Source organism: Phyllostomus discolor, chromosome 3, assembly GCF_004126475.2.
Source record: "Phyllostomus discolor isolate MPI-MPIP mPhyDis1 chromosome 3, mPhyDis1.pri.v3, whole genome shotgun sequence".
In the NCBI taxonomy this organism is placed as follows: Eukaryota; Metazoa; Chordata; class Mammalia; order Chiroptera; family Phyllostomidae; genus Phyllostomus; species Phyllostomus discolor.
The window spans coordinates 2,602,881-2,623,417 of NC_040905.2; the positions used below are offsets into that span (position 1 = coordinate 2,602,881).

At 55.7% G+C, this 20,537-nt stretch overlaps 1 protein-coding gene across 1 annotated transcript in view; it reads right to left on the reverse strand.

The window, feature by feature from the left end:
- Positions 1-20,537, reverse strand: part of ITGA2 (integrin subunit alpha 2) — a 74,226-nt gene that overhangs the window by 45,015 nt on the left and 8,674 nt on the right. The window contains exons 2-4 of the mRNA XM_036020160.1: positions 11,452-11,572; positions 4,610-4,719; positions 1,771-1,862 (exon numbers count right to left, since the gene is read on the reverse strand). Of these exons, the coding sequence (XP_035876053.1) occupies positions 1,771-1,862; positions 4,610-4,719; positions 11,452-11,572 (323 nt within the window). The remainder of the gene's footprint in view (positions 1-1,770; positions 1,863-4,609; positions 4,720-11,451; positions 11,573-20,537) is intronic.

A 20,537-nucleotide genomic window follows, 5' to 3' on the forward strand; every position in this document is an offset into this window, starting at 1 on the left:
CTGGTAGCATGACCGAGGCGGCAACAGCTGCCGTCGTTTTTCCTGCTCGGTGCGTGAAGACGGCCAGGGTTGCCCCGCGGAACCGGTTCAGCTCGCCAATTAGGGGAAAACTGTAACCGGTGTGCGTGGCCGTTCACCAAGTCACAGATACCGACTATTGATTCCTAGTCCCTCCCCCGCCCCTGAGCTGATGGTTCTAATCACCCTGAAAAAAATAACTCATGAAGTATTCCAAAAATTTTTTTAAAGCAATGGAAAAGAGCATGAAGAAGTTGAAATCAGACTATGCCAATTGTTAATGCCAGAACCACATTCCTGCTGTAAGCCAGAATCTAAGCAGGTTCAAAAAAATGTGATGATTGTCAGTCTTTTCCACATAATTCTTAAGAGTATCTTAAGATTTTTGATCTCTTAGGCATATAAAGAAAACCGGCTTTTTTCTTTCTTTTTTTTTTCCTTTCTCTCCCACACACCTCTCTCTCTCTCCTGCCCTCCCTCCCTTCCTCTCTGCTCGCTACATGATTGAATGAATCTCTCAAATTCTCTTCCAATTTTATTTTGTTCTATCTGAAGTCACAGGTTAAAAAATTCTGAAGCAGATTCCGTATGAAATCCTTACGTCTCCATATATTTCTCTTCCTGAATGTATTCCATTTTAAAGATAAACAAACAAAAAAAGATGAAGGCACTCCCATTCTAAGGACTTCGGGAAATCATAAAGCACGGAGGTTCATCGCCACCTTCATCTACCCATTGATGCAACGCATGTCATCTAAGCCACACCTGACTCACTCAGTGGTCCGCAGTCTGTCTGAATGCTAACGTCCACTGGAGAGAGTTAGGAGGACGTCGCTCAAAACTGAAGATATTTTCAGGAAAAGTTATCCACACAGGCTTTTAGGTTAGCACGTCACAGATATAACGCATGTAAAATCAAGCTTTCTAAGACTATACTAACATGCAGTACAACCAGGAGACGCCCGTGAGCGCTGACGGGAATGGGAGACACCACCGGGCTTTTCTTTGCCTGTAAATGTTCTTTTGCTGGTGTGCAAGGGTTTGGGTTTTTTTATACGGTCCAATCTTTTCAACCATTTTCTGTGTCATTTCTTCTGTTAGTTCTAAGCTCAGAAACTCCTCTCTTTCAGAAAGTGACCGCTTTCTTCTACCGGTCTACATCAACTCTTCAATCCACATGGAGGTGGGTTTGGATGTGCAGGTCATTAACCGCCCGACTGGCCCGGGCCACCTGCTAAGTAAGGCAATGTGTCTCACTGATCTGTGGCGTCTTTTCACGACATTCTAGAAAGCACGTGAGAGTCAACACTGACATGAAATAAAACGAGGCCGAGCCCTCGCTAATCTCCCCGGTCAGCCGAAGCTTACAGGAAATGGTTCAAAACAATAGCGTGCTTGGCTTTGAACCCTCCCGTTGGGACCAGCGGAGCCTAGCTCGCGAGATCCTGTGGAAGGAGGCCTGCGGTCCGCGGCTCTGATGCTATCAGCAAAGGCCGGGCCCCCTGTCCAAGGGCAAAGAATCAGGGTTCCTCTGGCTCCCCCTGTTCACAACGTGCTGTGGCAGGAGCTTGGCTGAGTGTCTGAAGGCGGCTCCCCACCCACACGCTCTCACTTCCCAGGGGACAGCCGGGGGGCACGACTGATCAGCAGGCAAGCTCCTGAACCTCGAGCTCTCGGGTGACAGGCGGGGCAAGGAGAACCACAGACTCCGTCCCTCCCGGAGGAGTGGGCATCCCAACAGGAAGCACTCACGAGAAACCCTCCGGTCCCCACGTTCCTGGTGAGTGTCAGGCCGAGGCTCATGTTGGTTTTCATCTCGGTGATGTTGGGGATGCTTACGGACGCTGTCAAAGGGGAACAAAATAAATAAATAGTAACTGTTTCCGTACTCACTTAAAGTTGCTTTTTATTATTTAAAAAATATTTTTTTCAGATTTTTATTTACTTAGGTTTAGAGAGAGGAAAGGACAGTGAAAGAGAGAGAAACATCAATGTGTGGTTGCCTCTCACACACCTCCTACTGGAGACCTGGCCCACAACCCAGGCATGTGCCCCGACTGGGAATTGAACCAGCGACCCCTTGGTTCACAGGCCCGTGCTCAGTCCACTGAGCCACACCAGCCAGGGCTAAAGTTGTTTTTTAAAAACACCCATGCCCACTCAGGTGTGATTGTAGTGTTGAATTCAGTGTCACAGAGCCAGACGCTCAGGTAGAGGGTCGGGTGCGGGGAAATGAGAGGCCCTTGGGACCGCTGCTCACCTGCCCACGGGAGGCTGCAGGTGCACGCCACTGGGGGTGAGGGCTGGAGGGGGCAAACCAGTTGGTGTTTAAATTTAAAGTTGGCAAAGTGCCGGCCAAACAAAACACAGCCGAGGACACTGTTTGGTCTCCAGTTTGCCACCCCTCTGCTCTTTCCAAGGTCATGACGACTCTATCTGATGCTTCATTGTGGACCAGAAAAAACACCCGGGATGCGCTGTGAGATCGTGCTCTGCGGGAGACTCCGGCTCACAGCAACGGCGAGCGAGTTCGGAAAGGAAACCCCGAGGCCGGCCCTGGTGAATAATAAGCATGTCTCTCCGACCTCCGACCCCCGCCCTGCCACCGAACCGGGCTCATCCTCCAGCAGCTATCGGACACGGCAGCTCTCCTCCACGCCGTCCCTGACGTGTGCTCCCCGCTCTCTGCCAAGCCAGCCCTGCTCCTGTCCCTCAGCCCTCGCGCCCCAGGGCCACCGATTGAAAACTCGACCCTCCTGCTCAAGCCTCCGCACTCGGCCCAGGTCCTAGCCCTGCCTGTGCACGCCGTGTCCCCTGCAGCAAAGACAATCGCACCCGAGCTGCAGGCTCGGCTCCTCCCTGTTCGCCCAAGGGTGGTCCCAGGGCCCTGCTTTGCTTGGTTTCCAGCGAGGGGAGCCCTCTCTCCAGGGCTCGCTTCCCCGCGCCCCTGGCTCCGTCCAGGGACCCAGCTCCGCACTAACCGTCACCCCCTTCCTACCGCCTCCTTCCACTCTCCCGACAAACAGGACCATCTTCTCGTTGGAAAGACCTTCCCTCAACCCCGCTACCCCATCGGGCCGTTTCCCTAGCTCTCCTCACCGCTCAGCTGGTGCAGACGGAGGCCCACGCTCACCCCCGCCCCTGGTCACCACACTCCCGCTCCCCCACACTTGGTCACCGGCGTTTCCCGTCAGCCCTGTCGGGGGCTTAGCCTCCGGACAAGAAAGGTGCAAACTATGATGGCATGGAATGCAGCAAGAAAAATGATGCAACTTCTGTGTGTACGTTTAATGTGCCAGTGCAGGTATATAGTTAAAAACTATTATATACAAAGTGTTCAGAAGTCAGAGGTAACAGGACACGCCTCGGACACGTGTTCATTACTCATGCATGCGTGTCGTCTGCGTGTCAGCCACGGTGAGGGCTGACGATGCCTGCAGAGCACTGACCCCCACCCCCAACACGCGCCTTAAATAAGATGACCCTCTGCACTCGGTGGCCGTGCCCTCCACCTCCGGCGTTTGACACGATGGACACTCGACCCACTTCACTGAACACGGGCTCACCGAGTCCGCCCGACCGGGAGACACCGTGCAGGACGCCAGGTAGACAGAGACGTGTCCGAGCTCCCCGGCCCGTGCCCAAGTCCTGGTCACCGCTTCGAACCTCTCCCTCCCCTCCACGACCACAATGGGGTGTCTCCCCGACCCGCACCCTGGTTCTGCCCGGCTCGGACCCCTCAGTGCTGACCCTTGTGCGTGATGGGAGTGATGGAAGTGAGTAATTTTTACTCGCATGGGGGAATGCAGTGTGGAAGCCTGGCTCATGCAGGTTTTCAGCCACTTTTAGGAACTTTGGCGTTAATGGAGAGCGTCTGAGATGTGGGCGGTAAACAGCAACTCCAAACGTTACAGGTAACTCCTGGTCGTGAACATTTTTACTAGAACGGCGTCATTTGGACACAGGCCTTCCGAGGTCCATCCTAGGACGGACCTCCCTGCACCTCAAGGTTTGTTTGAGGGGAGAGAGGTTTGCGCAGCCGCAGATTTCTGTCAATAATCAGCAAAACAACCCCAAACGTCGGCGGGGATTGGTTCATACTCTGGGGGGTGGAGGGTCCAGCAGGCCACGCGCTTCCCACACTTTGTATCAACTTGGGACTTCAAAGTGTGTTGGGAATTTGGATGCAGTGGGGCCCCGTGTTACTGGGAAAAAGAAACACAGGCAGCCCCGACTGGTGCGGCTCAGCGGGCTGGGCGTGGTCCCCAAAACCACAAGGTCCCTAGTTTCATTTCCCAGTCAGGGCACAGGCCTGGGCTGCAGACCAGGTCCCCGGCTGGGGTCTGTACTAGAGGCAACCGATTGATGTTTCTCTGGCACATGAATGTTTCTCTCTCTCTTTCTCACTCCCTTCCCCTCTCTCTAAAAATAAATCCATAAAATCTTTTTTTTAAAGAAATACAGGCAAAAAAAGCTGTCTGTATTTCTTTCAGACAGAACTATGACGGCATTCACCAGTATTTTTCAACTGTGCCTGTAACAAATCAGCTTCGGTTACGTGTAAACCATCGCATCGCTGCTGAGAACTTACTTTGCAAATTGAGCTTTTCACAGGTCGCAGTGGGCCGGTCGACGGGACATCGGTACACGTCTCCCATCCGGCTCTCCGGGAAGCCGCTCCAGGGTGAGCCGATCAGCAACCTAAACACAGGGTTTTGTTCTCGTGAGATCTGAAACGGTGGCTCGTGTTCCTTCGAGGGAAAGCTGACCACAGAGCAGCGGGGAAACACATCGACCACAATTTCCATGTGTACTTAGTGAACCGTTCTCATTTGTTCAGCTATAACTGGGTCTGGTCCCCTAACCCCAGCCCTTTCCTCTTTGCTGACTCGGCGGCCAGAGGACCGCCGGCTGTCTGGTCCCAGCTCCCTGGGAGGTCTCTCTGACCCAGCGCTGACCAAGGGGGGCATGGCGCAAGCCGCCAAGGTCAGCCGTGAATGTCACTTTTTAGTTCTCTAGTAGTGACATTCATAAAATAAAAAGCCACCTGTGACATTACATAATACACTTTAGCTCAGTGTATCAAAACCAGCGTTATTAACGAGTTATCTGAGGTTCAAGTTGTTCCACAGAGAGCGTCCCTGGACTAGACTTTCACCCTAGAAATTCGGGGTGGACTTCCTACTTAGGGCACGCACCGATACGGATGACGGACATTTCTAGGGCCCATGGCCAGTGGCTCTCCCGTGGTCAGCCTCACCCTAAAGGAGGGAACAGTGTTCAAACCAAAGGCAAAAACTCCTATTTGTGCCCTGGCTGGCGTAGCTCAGTGGATTGAGCGCGGGCTGCGAACCAAAGCGTCGCAGGTTCGATTCCCAGTCAGGACACATGCCTGGGTTGCAGGCCACGGCCCCCAGCAACCACACATTGATGTCTCTCTCTCTTTCCCTCCCTTCCCTCTCTAAAAATAAAGAAATAAATAAAAATAAAATCTAAAAACAACACAACTCTTTGTCAAGTGCTTTCTGTGCCCTGAGAACTTCCCTGGTGTTCAGGGAGGAGATGAGTTATCTACACGGCTTTGTGTTTATTGTTTCTATAAGTGGGTCCTTAGCAAAAAAAAACACAAAAATACAGAGCAGCTACGTGTGCGGCCGGAGCACAGGATACGGGGTCCGCTGCTGTCGCTCACGCATGCCCTGGACTGGTTTCACTTCCCTCGGAGCCTCTCCGGCGGAGCCCACGGCTCCCCGCGCCGCGGCGCGGACCCTCTGATTTCTAGAAACTGGAGCAGGGGAGTTGCTCAGCAGCTCCAGTAGTTCCCGAGGAAGAATCTTCGATCCAGCCTTTTTTTTCTTTGTCAAAGCTGGGAAGGGTTAGATCATGCATCCATGATGCTTATACTCTTTCAGGATCCATGTGCATAAATGGTTTATTGTTATCAGCGATACCACCTGCACCCGATGCTACCTGATGGGGTGGATTACAGAGGGTGCGGGCACACTTCCGTTTGCGAAACGTAGTGGACCTGCTTAACATACGCGGCAACGCAAACAGTAATCAAACAAATGAATGATAAGACGTGAAAATGGTCACCGGATAAAGGAGGGGTGTGTGTCGGCATTCTTAGCCGAGGGGACAGAGGGGACACAGATCATTCTGAGAGAGAGTTCATGGCTCAGGAATGCGTTTCTCCGCTTATTCATCGTACAGAATTGTCCTCAGACTAGTATTTCGTAGAGCGCTCTCGAACACTTTGATTCAGTTAGCGTGGATTAAGGTCGGAGTTGAAAGAGTTTTCTCCCCCTGAGCAGAGCCCGCGGCATGACTGACCTGCTGAGACCCTAACTGCAGACAGGATCACTAGAACACCGGCACGTGGGTGGGGTTTTGACAGAGCATCTCAGTGCTGGCTGCCAGGAAGTCCCAGAGTTCGTGGTAGTGACGGGGGGATTGGCACCAGGCCTGCAAGGGCTTCTGGGACAGAGCTTGTGTCCTTCCCATTCACGCGCCTCGGACACTCTGTCCTGTGAACGCATCTCCCGGCTTCGCCTGCTCCAGCCTGCGGCCTTCCTCCCACAGGGGCCTGCCGGCGTGACCTCTGGCTTCTGTGGGCTGGACCCGTCTCCAGCACGAGAGACACACAAGGAGACAGAAGGCCTCTGGGTGCCCCTCCCACGTGCTCCTCCCCGAAACACTGCGTTCAGCTCAGGCTCTCTCAGCTCAGCTCCTCTGCCCAATCAGAGGCCCTCTGGCTTCTGAGCTTCCAAACAGGAGCCGACCCCTCCGCAGGCCTTGAGGGCATGGCCCCCAGGCACCCGCAAGGAGAGAGAGAGGCAGCTTCTGCTCAGCATCACAGTGAGATGCAAAAGGTCTCAAAATTCTCTCAAAGAACCCATGTAGATCTGCCAGCAGTATGCCATTTGCTTTTATTATTATTATTTATTATTATTATTATAATTTAGAGAGAGGGGAAGAGACAGAGAGGAACAGTGCTGTGAGACAGAAACATTGATTGGCCCCCTCCCATATGTGCCCTGCACTGAGGACCAAACCTGCAACCCAGGCATGTGCCCTGACCGGGAATCGAACCGGGGACCTTTTGCTTTGCAGGATGACATGCAACCCACCGAGCCACACCAGTCAGGGCTGTATTATGCCGTTTAAACTCCTAACACAAAATGCTAGGAAACAGTGGACACCCAGACCATTCGGGTGGCCGGCAGAGAACCACCGGGGGGTCCTCGCCATGTGGGACACAGTCTTCAACGATGGGGACCCACACAGGTCAGCCGCCTGTGGGTCACGCCAGCGCCCACAGAGGACGTTTCCGAAACCACCGCCTCCTCCTTCCCTGGCACGGTCCCTAGCAGCCTCCCCTGGTCACTTCCACGCGGGGGCCTGACGTCAGCTGTGACGACCCCATCGGAATTGCAACATTCTTAAATTAGTCAGACGGGAGGAGGAAGGAGGCTGGTGTATTTATCCACAAACATTGTGATCAACGGTAGCAGGTGGAGCCACGTGCAGAGAGGCGGTGACGAAGGTGGCAATGGGGCAAGGGAGTGGGCGAACCCCAGGAATTGAGGCAGGGTCTCTCCGTGGAGCCACGGACCCCACCTTGTTGAGAGCAGGCACACGCACTTCAAGAACAGTTGTGTGTGCTAAGTCCCTCTGACGACACAGGGTCCTTCTCCTGCAGTGAAAGTGGGAGCTCTTCCAAGACCGCTTAAAATAACACTCACTGTCCAATTATCTCGTGGCAAAACAGTCATTATGCAGCGTTCCCAAACACAGCCAAGTTGCCCGCCTCCACTGGAATTCAAAATCCTTCCTTCGGCTGGTAAACAGTACTTAGGGTGGCCCAGGTCGCCTCAAACCCACAATCCAGGGGCTGTTATAAATACCCGCCTTTGGCCTGCGGGTCTCCCGGCTCCGCGAGTGTGCCCTCAACACTAGCGATTTTTCTGCGGATCATTGACAGACGTAAAGAGCGGGGCAAACCATGTGTGCTTTGATTCAGCCAACGCTTGCTGCGATCCTATGGGCTGACCTCCTGCACAACTCCAGGGGGCCCCCTTCCCACAAAAAGGGCGAGCCCTGGCCGTGGGCGGGGCACAGCCTGGGAGGCGGTGCCCGGGGCCACGCCTACCGGGGGCCAGGCTGGGGTCAAAGCCCTGGGGGCACAGTAGCAAACGAGGTGCTCAGAGCTCTCCGGCCTCCTGGAGCTCACGTTCCAGTGGGAGGGGGAGAGAATGGATTTAATTCGTGAATGAAGCGCAGGGCGAGGGTGCTCAGCGCCCTGTGGAAACCCGAGCAGGATGGAGTTGGGGGGATGGGGCCCTGGAATTCTCACTGGAACGGTCGGGGAGGGTCTCACGGGGAAGGTGACGTTTAGGCAAAGACTCAGAGGAGCTGGAGGACTAACACACAGACGCTGGAGGGAGAGCAGCCCAGGCTGTGGCTGGGCCGGCGTGTGGGCCAGGGGCCGGTGGGGGGAGACGTGGTCGGGTGGGGGCCGGGGTAAGGACTCCCCTCCCCTCTGAGTGGAACCAGAAGGCCCTCGGAGGGTTCGGGGCAGAGTGGTGACAGGACTGGACACCTTCTAGAAGGATTTGAAGGCTGGTCTGCATCGGAGCAAAGGTTAGACAGCTCAATAATTGGGGCAAGGGATGGTGGAAGGCGGGGTGGTTCCTTAAAGCAAGGGGAGATTGTCCTTATTTTAGGTGTATTTCGAAGGGAAGGCCACCAGGAGATGAGGGTTCGAATTAAAAAGAAAAAAGAGTCAAGGAGAGTAGCCGACATCAGATAAGGAGGCTGCGGTCCTCCCTGGAGCCACACCGAGGTCAAAGGGCCTGGGGGGGGGGGGGGGCTGTCAGGCACCCGGGGGTGTTTCCCATGGGATTAGAGCCCTGCGGTTCACAACACCCGCACGAACGTGGGAGACAGCAGAGCCTGTAGCACGTGAGTGTTGTGTCTCGTACGGTGCAGTTCCGAGCCCTGGGCAACACGACGGGTGGGCGGGTTCCCCAGGGTGACCAGCCTCCTGACTGTCACCCGAAAGGAACTGACGGTGCAAAGAGGTCACCTGGAGGGCTCTGTGTCTCCGGGAAGCAGGGAGACAGGTGGAAGGAGAGAGGTCACTTTCAGCTCTGGGCTGGGCTGGGCTGGGAAACATCGCTGTTGTAAGTGGAACACTCCAACTGCTCGGTGCTCGCCGAGAGGCAGTTTGCGCAGCTGAGCCTCGCTGCCCCGCCTGAGACCTCTAGAGGGCGCCCGGCTGGCCCCCTCCCCCAGCCGGACAGCTGCCCCAAAAACTCTGGGGGTCAGCGCTGGTGCTGGAGCAAAGGAACCGATAAAGGCAGACTCCGTCCGTTACGTGCAATCCCCTGACGGGCAGTTCTCCCGAAGGGAAAGCCAGAAGCCGAAAAACTCCGTTTAAAGCCTGTGGTGGTGCAGGTTCAGCGTCCTCGGGCCCCGGCGGGGCGAGAAGACTTGATTGTAAAGCCACCACGTTTTTATAAACCAGAGCCCGTGGGCAGAGCCTCTCAACGGGTGCTTTGGCAGACGGCGGTTTCATCCAGGACGCGAACTGGGAGAGTGACAGGGTCACGAACTGCTTGTCGGTGCACCAGCACTCTGTACGGGCATCAGCTCTGCGGACTTTATCTGTTCCTCCTTGGCTCCCTCAACCCTGCAGAGGCCCTGCAAGGCCGGGAGCCATCACCAGCCCTGTTCTCCCACCAAGGAGCCGAGTCGACTGGCAGCAAAGTTGAGCCCCGAACCCAAGCGCTTCCACTCCCAGCCCTCGGGTCTCCCTTCGCACGGGCTCCGCTCAGGCCTCTGCCAGGGAGGGGGGCTCCGTCCTCCCGCCACGTGGGCCGGGAGCCGAGGGGCCAAGGGACCACACAGCTGTCCCCAGGGAAGATGGAAATGGCCCAGATACTAGGCCACCGGGAAGGTGGGGGTGTGTCGACCCCGTTCACTTTGTCCGTGAATTTTGTCCCGGAAACGGACATGCAGGTGTGAACGGGGAGTGAAGCTCAGCGTGGTGAGACAGGTGAGGGAGGCGAGGGGGTGCTTCGCGTGCTTCGCAGCCTCCTTACGGTTTACGGTTCTCGCAGGAAACTAGAGGCTTGTGAGAGATTCTCCTTCTCTTTCTCTCAGACCCCACATGAAGACGGGGGTGGCTGCTTTTTGGGTCTCCAACCGAACCGCTCTTGCTCTTCGGGACGACTGATGAGCTTTCTGCACGCACACACTGCTTCCCGCATCTCCGGAGCCACACCGCCCTCTCCAAGGGTCCTACTGTCCCTTCGTCCCCCCTCCACAGACAGCCATGCTCCAAAACGGGGATAATCCGTATTCTGTTTCTTTGAATTTACTTCTTTAGAACATCAAGCATAAGTGCACACGGGGAAAACAGGGTATAAATTACAGTCTCATTGGACAAGCCCACTTAGTCTCTGCACGGAGCTGTAGAGGACCCGGGACTTAAAGCTCCAGGTGAGTCTGGGACAGCCCCGGCCACGGGGGGTGAGGCTGCACTGGCAGGGTCCTGTCCACCAGGGGGCACCCACTCTGCCAGAAGAGGACCTACAGCCCTCCTGCCCAGCGCCACCTTTCAGGGCCTTCTGGGTTTGCTGCCATGATTCATGCGAAACAAACCAGCAATGGGAGTGTGTATTTCCATATCCCTGAAGCCGGCTGTGTGTGGGCAAAAGGAGGTTTATGGTTTTTCATATGGAAAATAATACAACGAATAAATAATATTGCAAGAATAAACTGTTTCGCATAGGCACAACTACACACCTACTTTTGCCCAGCCCGTATAAACGTAAGCACGGTTTATAAATGTGGCCATTACTCAGCACTGAAACACTTAGGGCACTTTTGGGGAAAAAAATGAGAGACGTTGAAGGTGAAGGAGAAAGGTACGTCTGTGACTTCTGCACGCGTGTTTGGGGGGACCGTCACCGCAGGAGGCAGGGAAGGCCGGTGTGGAGTGAAACCAGCAGACCCGGCCCGGCGGAAGGAGAAAGTTTACGGGACAATTCTATCATCTGGAAACGGCCCAGGGGCACCCTCAGCTAGCTGACCATTTACGAGGCTCCGGAGTTACCACGTCACAGAGAAGGAAACAGAGATAAACCTACCATCTACTAAATGGTCAGAACTGGTGAAATTATGAAATTTGCTGTGGGGTACTTAGAGAAGCTTTTCCATGCAGGTTCTTAGAAACTAGGACTCTGCCATCCCACGAATGTTCAACCCGAGTCATCAACTCTCAAAGAAAAACCCTTCGTTTGAAAACATCGGTGGCCTACTCATCAATAATGCGTTCCGGCTCCAATTTCAACGAGCGAGTGCAGCCCAGCATTAGCCACCCTCCGTGTCTCCGCGGCGGGAACAGAGAGGAGCGGGCGCCCTTACCAGCTGCCCGTGGGGTTGACGAGCTGCTGCACCGTGTAACCGAACTGCTCGCTCGAAGGACCGGAAAACACCTTCGCCTCCAGGAGACCCACATTGTAGGCTGCGCAACAGCTCAAAATGCCTGGGAAGACAAACAGAAACATAGCCCATATTTACAATGTGGGAATGTACATTTTTTTAAAAGATTTTATTTATTTATTTTTAGAGAGGGAAGGGAGGGAGATAGAGAGAGAGAGAGAAACATCAATGTGCGGTTGCTGGGGGTCATGGCCTGCAACCCAGGCATGTGCCCTGACTGGGAATCGAACCTGCGACCCTTTGGTTCACAGCCAGCGCGCTCAATCCACTGAGCTACGCCAGCCAGGGCACATTTTGACTATAATTCTTAACGTCCACTTGAAAAACAGCGTAGTTGACGCAGTCCTCCTCCTTATCAGTTTACCAAGACGTAGTAGCTACCGCTCCCGGGAACTTATTTGGGGCCGGGCACCACACCTCAAGTGCTTCGTGTGCGTGACTCACCATCTCGTCACCCTCAGAGGAAGCCCCAAGACGCGGCTGCTAATATCTTAGCTGCTTCCCAGAGAAGCCCCAGGGCCCTGGGGAAAGCCTGACTCACAGGCGGGCGGAGAGTGACAGGTGTCACTCTGGGCGGGGATAGGCTTTGAGCACCGGGCTGTCTGGTTTTCGAGAGCTTGAACTTTGCAACCCCAGCATCCCCTCTCGGGGTTTTTAAGTGACCTCCATCCTGTTGTTGGTCCTTTCTGACAGGGAAGGTCTGAGCCACCGAGGGCAGGTTGGAAGGCTGCTTCTGTTTCTGCTGACCCCCTGGAAGATGGCGGCGTGGCCGCTGCAAAGTGTCCATTAGAGGAGGGAGCGGAGTCCCCGCACCTGGACGGCCGCGTGCCTTCCCCGCAGCGGAGACCACTGCTCGGGGCGAACGTGCAGGGAGAGCGGACGCTGCTCTCGGGCGCCAGTGGGAACCGTCGAAGGTGGCTGTGCTTCTGGACGCTTCTTTCTGGACGCTGCAGACACGACCACGTCCAAAAACAAGGACCAAGAAGGGCACAGCCCTGATGGACGTTTTTTGGAGGAAAAAAACTATTTCTATGGAAACAGAAGGAGGGGAGAGAGTTGAGTAATTCCAGCTCCCTCTGCACCAAGACTATTGATGCTGCTGCCCTCCACTCTGCCCTCCACCCTGCTCTTCACCCTGCCCTTCACCCTGTCCTTCTTCAAGAGAAAGAAGGGTGCCTGGGTCCTGATGGTCTGTCGAGACAGGACTCTGCTTCCTGCCATCGAGGTCATCGTGTAGCTTTGCAGACACGGAAGGCAGAGCGAACGCCTTAATGCCGACATCCAAGCCCCATCTGTACGTGTTGTCACAAGGGAGCAGCCTGCTCCCTGGGCAGCCCCAAGAGTGCGCACTGCACCCAAAGTCTGGGAATCGGGCACCGAAAGTACAGAGGACAGGGCTGCCCTTGCTGTGCGGCGCTCTGGGAGCCGACGCTGTCCGGACTCCAGAGGAGTGACGCAGTCACCGATGCCACTGAGGACGCTCTGGGGGCGGAAAGGAGTTCCCTCTCTAGGTGCCCAGACCACTCACTCCACCCTGGGTCTGCTCCCCCCCAGGGAGCACAGCCCATTGATTCTTAGAAGCTCCCAGTAAGAGAGCAAACGACACTTTTGAACAACACTTGGTAGCAAAACCCACGCAGGTCTACATCTGCAAATTTTCTCCCTACCGCCTGCTGTTCTGATGTACCACTGCTCACTTTCAGCTTTTTGAGAGACAGAGAGAGAGACAGACAGACAAACACTGACTGGCTGTCCCACTCACTGGTGCATTTATTGATTGCCTCTTGTATACACCATGACTGGAGATCGAACCCACAACCTTGGTGTATCAGGATGACGCCCTAACCAACTGAACTACCAACCCAGAGGGATCATTTTTACTTTTGAGGAAATAAAACGCAAAAAATAAAATAAGCGAACACAGCATCAAAGTAAGCACAGAACTAGACCAAACACTCAGAAAGCCGGCACTTTCAATGAGCAGTCTGACAGCCCCCCATTTCGCAGGCTCGAAAGTGCCGCTGAAATGCGTTACCGGCCACCTAGCACACTAGCGACGCTTAGGGAGACGGTGCCGAACCTCTCCCCCACTTTGTAATGTCTGGTGCTGGAAGACCACTGACTGTGTGTATGATGGCGTGTCATTTCCCCCGCTAATTAGACCCTGGCAGAGCTGGTAGTGACACAAAATCATGACGGAGTTCATTGTATCATCTGGCGGTTAAATTTTATTTTATTTATTTTTATTTTTTAAATTTTAAGTAAGTGTCTTTTCTTTCTTTTTTAAGATTTTATTTATTTATTTTTAGAGAGGGAAGGGAGGGAGATAGAGAGAGAGAGAGAGAAACATCAATGTGCGGTTGCTGGGGGCTGTGGCCTGCAACCCAGGCATGTACCCTGACTGGGAATCGAACCTGCGACGCTTTGGTTCACAGCCCGAGCTCAGTCCACTGAGCTACACCAGCCAGGGGTTAAATTTTATGTGTATGTGTGCATGTAGTGTGTGTGTGTATATATGTATATATATGCACATGTATGTGTATGTATATAATCTAATACACATATAACATAAACCCTGAGGCCTGATCAGTGACTGAGCAGCTCGCTGTCACCTCTTCAAGGACGTGGGGCACATGTCTCCCGAGCCCGGTGGGAGCTGGGCCTCAGGAGCTACAGGAGTGTTGGCGGGAGCGGGGATGCAGGACAGGGAGCTGGACACCACAGGGGCAGCAGGACGGATCAGCAGTCACCGAGACTCGGGGGGCAGCAAAGGCCCCCAGGAGAGGGGTGCCTGAGGGTCCAGCCAGGTCAGGGATTGGAGAAGCCGGGTATGACCTGGTCCAGGGCAAAAACCTCTCTCCGTCTGTGGTTCTGTGAAGCAGGAAGTCGAGCCCCCTGCTGCCAGCCCCCACGCTGGGGCAGCGTGTGGTCGGCATTCCCCCTTCCAGAGGGAGGCCTCAGAAGGCATAAAGGCGCTCTGGGACCCAGAGAGTTTAACCTGGCAGGTCAAGTGCCTCCAGGGGTCAAGGCCTGACCACAATCCCCCATGGCTCAAGGCTCTGACCTCTGAGCCCGCACAGCTCTGCTGACCTCTGCTGCCTGACCCTTCAGTCCGAGACGGCCGCACTTCTGCGGAGACCACAGTCCTGGAGACCCGGCAGGTCTGCTGGGTGTGTGGTGGGGTCTGCGCCACTACACCGGAGGGGTCTCCCCAGGCCTCCCGTGGACATGATGCCACGCCCCCTGCCGGCCTCGCGGAGACGGGGCCACCTGCACCAGGAGCCCCACGCCCGGGCCGTGCAGCAAAATGCTGCCCACCCACACCTGGCCTCTTCCGGGCACGGCTGCCCAACGGCGAGTCTTTTTAATATTTGCTTTGAGAATTCGTTTGTAACTTGGAAAGGCTGACATCTTCCCAGTCACCACCTACTGTGTTTTATCCCTTCCCTCCCGCATTTGACCACATTCCGCCAGGAAACAGCAGGCCGCACGTGAACTTTTTGCTTGGAAATCCCCTCCACTAAATACTAAGTTCACTGGCTGAACACTCCCCTCCCCACGCATCTGGAGGACACAGCAAGGCCACACGTCTGCCACGATGCAGCGAGGACCCCCCTCCTCCAGTTTCCAATAACACGGTCCGAGTTCAGCTGGGGGCCTCCCCAGAGCCAGCTTCAGCATTCCCGTGTCTCCTGACAGTCTCCACGGGGGATCTCCGAAGACCCTCTCTCCAAAGAGGCAATGTTCACGTATTGGGGGGGGGGCAGGACATGGAACTGTCTTTCGGTGAGGAAGCACCAATCAATCCTGAACCCCTCAGGAGAGCGTTTGCAGCCCCAGGCCTCCGGGGACCACAGCCCCGCCCTCCAGGACAAAGAGCGGGCTGGCCAACTTCTTGCTGGGGCAGAACTAGCAGGCTCCCCAAGCGCAGTGCCCCTCTCCTGCGATGCACCCGTGTCCACGTGGGCCCTGCACCTAGCCCCATCGTGGGGGCATAAAGGGAACGGACGGACCGTGCCGGAGCTCATGCGGACCGCTGGGGTCTGACTAATAGAGCCCTTTGTCGCTGACTCAGGGGCCTCGTGCCTGCCCACATCCATGAAGCGGTGACAGGCTCGTGCGTGAGCTTGTGCACAGGGGACACCCGAGGCCGGGCCTGACGGTGCAGAGCAAACACTGCGCAGTCTGCACATTGGGGACCAAGGCGACAGCAAACGTGGACACTTCCTGGGAGCCTGGAGAAATCTCGGGAGGGCATTATGTTCTCCTACAAGGGTGGCGTAGGGACCTGAACAAACCTCATCCCAATGTTAAGAAGCAGAGAGACTCCAGCTGACATGTAGGTAATAATCTGCTGCCCGAGGATTTGTGGCCACGGCTTTTTTCACGGCGCCTGCATGTGCCGTTCCCTCGACAATCTCCGTGTTCACACAAGAAATATGGGCATCCCTTCCATGCCCAGGAGCGAGCCCGTTTATACATTATCCCGCCGCAGGGGGTGTCATGGATGGAGTGCATCCCTCCCAAATGCATACGTTGAAACCCTGACTCCCAATGTGACTCCGTGTGAAGCCAGGACCTTTAAGGAGGTTAAAGGAGGTCGTCGGGTGGTCCCTAACCTGAGAGCACCTGCATCCAAGTGCGTAGTGGGAGCCTCAATGCGGCACAGGCCAGGCCATGTGAGCACAGTAGGAGGTCGCAGCCTATAGGCCGGGAAGAGAGACCTCACCAGGAACCCACCCGCTGGCCCTTTTCCGGGACTGTGGTCCCCAGGGCCGTGAGAAATGAATTTCGGTGGCCAACGCCGCCGTGCGGTGCGTGGTGGCCTGCTCAGGCAGCCCCGGCAGATCACACAGGGAGCAGGCAGATCACAGCAGAAAGTTTCAACGCGCCGTTCTGAGTCTCAGAGAAAACTCTGCCGGTGCGAACCGAAGAGTACAGGAGAGCTGTGGGCTAATGCCAGTCACATGGCTAAGGGCGCATGTTTTGTGTGGAATGGTGTTTTGGTGACGAAGCGAGTGGTCCAGGCTGGAGGGCTGGGGCAAGCGATTCGTGGCCCCGCCCCATTGGTGCCTCGCTGGTGGTGACCAATGACCATCCGCAGAAGGCCACTGAAGTCGCTTCCTAAGCCAGCATCCGCTACAACGCAGCGCTTCGTAACCACTCAGCAGGTTCCTTTTTTATCAGGACACTGGAGGGGGGGCCGCTCCCTGGCAGACTCACGGCGTCCCCAGGGCCCAGAGGACCGGGTGGACCCGCAGGGAAGGCAGCTCCTCCGTTTACCACTTCCTCCCCAGCCCCGCCCCCGGGAGCAGAGAGCAGCACCGGGCCCCTGGAGCAAGGCAGCGGCTGCGGAGTGACTTGCTGAGTAATAACAGCACGACCGGCCTCACACGCCCGCCCGAGACCCGGTGTGAGACAACAACAGGCGGACTGCAGCCCGAGCTTCCTCTGTGACACAGAACACTCCTCTGTGGGCTTTGGGTCGTGACCCCCACTGCGATCAGACAAAACCTGGAAAAGTCTCCGCCCAGTGCCTCGCCAACAAGGAGCACTTCCAGAAAACTCTTTGTTCTGTCTCTCGCTCCTAGTCCTTGTGTTCCTGAGGACGGCATGCTTCTCGAGCAGCAGGAAAGGGCACAGCACCCTCAGCTCTAATGTGACACAAGGTATCCAGAGTGCATTTCCACGCAGGTCTGGACCCCCAAGCCTGGAGAGAGGGGGCTGCACGGGCCCGGGCCGCGCCTGCACGGAGCACACCGCCGGCCGGAGGCGAGAGAGCGTTATCAGCCCGCAGACCCCCAGGAAGCCGCCGCGGCAGGAAGCTGGGTCACTCACAGCCTGACTTGGAAACTCAGAAAATAGCCTTGAAACTCGACAGCGTAGCTAATCATTACCCAGAGTGTGCATGGCAACGGAAACCAGTCACGGGCCACCTCCCCTCGCGGACACACGCGCACACACACACACACACACACACTCGGCTGCAGGAACTCCCGCCCGAGAGCATTGTCTCTGCGAGAAGGGTGACCTGCTGACCTCCTGCAGAAAGCCGCCCCCCCGCTCGGAAACACAAAACAGCCACTGGCCTGGGAATAACAGGCTCCGGGGGAATGACCGCCCAGCGGGCCCAGGTCTGAGCTCTGCGAGGCCGGCTGAGGGTTCCAGGCTTTGCAGAACGGGGCGCACGCACACCCACGGCACAGACGGGCCCTCGCCACGGCCGCCGCTGCCGGAGCGCAGTGGGGCGGCCTTCCCCTCGCTTTCACTGAGAAGGGAAATCTCCAACTTCCTTTAAGTCTTTGCATGGAGTGCCAGGAAGGACCAAGGTGCCGCCCCTCTCCTCCACAGGTGACAGGCGTGAGGGATGGAGAGCAGAGCTCCGGGGGCCGCCCTGAACCCTGAGGTGCTGCTGTGTCTCACTCTCTTCTCCCACCATATGACAGGCACCCTGGGGTCCCTCAGACATGAGCAATGATAAAATGAATGAGTGCCCCATTCACGGACTGAAAAAAAATAGCGTGGCACATGCCCTCGCTGTGAGCAGCCCACGGGACAGAGGGGACGAGGCCACTCCAGTCGGAGAGAGCGCGAGCGGCAGGGCCCCAGGGCAGCCTGCAAGGGTGCAGGCGGGGCGCAGGTGCAGCCCCGGCCTGAGTCATTTTGGAAGCCAGTTGCTACAAAAACGAGGCGTGCAGCCACATGGTCTCCTGAGGGTTCATCGAGGCCCAAATCCTAAAGCATCCCAATCTACAGAGTTCTCAAAGGACAGGCCTTTTCAAATGGTAACAGAACGTGCACCCCGGCGAATAGGAGGAAGGGGACTTGAAATAAATGTGAGGCACCACTGTACAACCACCAAACTATAAAAAGTGTTTCAAAGCTGCAGGAAGTAAACGAAAATCTAATGTTGGAGAAATTTGGTAAATCCACACATGACTGATGACTCCACCGTTCAATATGCTCCAGGAACTAAAAGGGACCCATTATCTTTGCCCCAGTAATGCCTCTTCTGGAAATCACCCAAAAGGAAAAGAGAAGGAAAAAAGGAAAGGCTTCTTGCACAGCGATATTTATAACCACCTCATTTACAGCAGGGGGAAAAGACCCAGAGGAAGCGGCCCCCGTGCCCAACACGGACACAATGGCGCCCACAGCCCGGCAGGATGCGCGAGTGCAAAGGCCCTGAGGAAACGCACACACGATAGACAGCAAGTGGGGACCCGCCGACCCGCCACTCTCCTGTAAAAGGGTCAGTCGGCCTGTGAAAAAATGACACGTACACATGGGCACACCGAAGAAAAGAAATATAAACGTTTCTTAGGTTATGATGACTATTTAGCCTGTGTCATGTTTTTTTTTCTGTAAAATATTAAAATAGCCTGCTTTGAGCATCGCAGGTTTGATTCCCAGTCAGGGCACATGCCTGGGTTGCAGGCCACAGCCCCCAGCTACCGCACATTGATGCTTCTCTCTCTCTCTCTCTTTCTCCCTCCCTCCCTTCCCTCTCTGAAAATAAATAAAATCTTTAAAAAAATAGTCTGCTTTGTAAAGAAAGGTTTCTATAAACCGAAACAATTAATCCAGTTTAGTGTTGTTGTAGGGTAGAATTCAAATTTGGATTCTAACTGATGTTTATTTTAACATGTGTTTTAGCACTGGTTTTCTGGGCCCTTCCTTACTGCACACTAGCGAGGGCCCGGGGAGCACGGGGGAGCGGAGAGCGGAGAGCGTGTTCCGTGGGAGAGCGGAGCTGCGGGTGAACTCGGCGCTGCTTTCTGGGGACGGGAGAGGGTCCGGGACGGGGAGGGGGAACATGTCCGCACTGTCCTGCACGCCCGTTCGCCGTGCCGGCTGTCCACTGCGTTCCCGTAGGCCCACATTTCAAGGCGAAGGAGAAACTTTTCAAAAGCAAACAAACTCTGTCAAGTGAAAAAAATCGACCAGGAGAACGTTCTAGCAAATTCAGGTAAACCTGCCAATGGTGGCCGCACACACCCCCTGGGAGGAAGGGGGGCCCGTGGCAGCTTGGCGTTCGTGCACTGAGCGTGCCCTTCAGCAGTGGCCCGGGAGCGGTCACTCGTGTCCCTGGCAGGTGCCATTCAGCCAACCAAGTGCCACCGGCACAAAAGAAGGAGGCTTGGGCCCTGTGTTCTCCGAGTCTGCCTTAGGAAGGGGTTAGAGCCCAGGACACAGGCGGCTGACCCCGAAGGGGGCAAGAGCCACAGAAGGGTCCACATGAGCAGGTCCCCTAAACTGGGTTTGGGGATGGGAAGCCTTGCTGGGTGCGTGGGCCTCCAGGAGACGGAGACCCGGGTGACGACAGAGTCAGGGCGGGGGCTGAACGGTGGTGTTTCGGGGGGAACTCGGGCCACGCAGAGGGACCGCGGCGCGGGACCCTGAAAGGGGGATAGGGCCGTATCGCTCTTGAACTGTTGACAGAACAAGGATAAAACGACACTAATGTATTAAAGTCTGATTATTTGGGGCAAAAATTAAATACTGCAATCGTAAGGGGGTTTCTTGACTGCCCTGTGCTGTGGTCTGAAGGCTGGCATCCGCCCGACTTCCCACGTGGAAGGGCTCGCCCCACAGATGGCGGTAGTAGGAGGTGGGGCCCGTGGGAGGGGCCGAGGCTTGACCCCCCATGGGAGGGGTTGTTAGCGCCTTGTACACGAGGGTCCAGAGGGTCCCACAGCCCCTTCCACCCCTCGAGGACAGAGGAAAAGGGTGCTGGTGACCGTGACCTGGGAAGAGGGCTCTCCCCGGAAGACGACCACACGGGCAGCCCGATCTTGAACTTCCCAGCACCCTGAACTGTGAGGAGTCACTTCTGTGTTTGTAAGCCACGCAGTTACGGTGACCTGTCATAACAGTCCAAATGCACTGAAACACTGTGACATCTGCACGCATTACTCATGTAACCGCCTTTTTATCCGGGCTGTGTGTTCCAGTTTTGCACGGACAGGAAACCCACGAAGATCACATACAAGGGTCCCAGTTTCCAG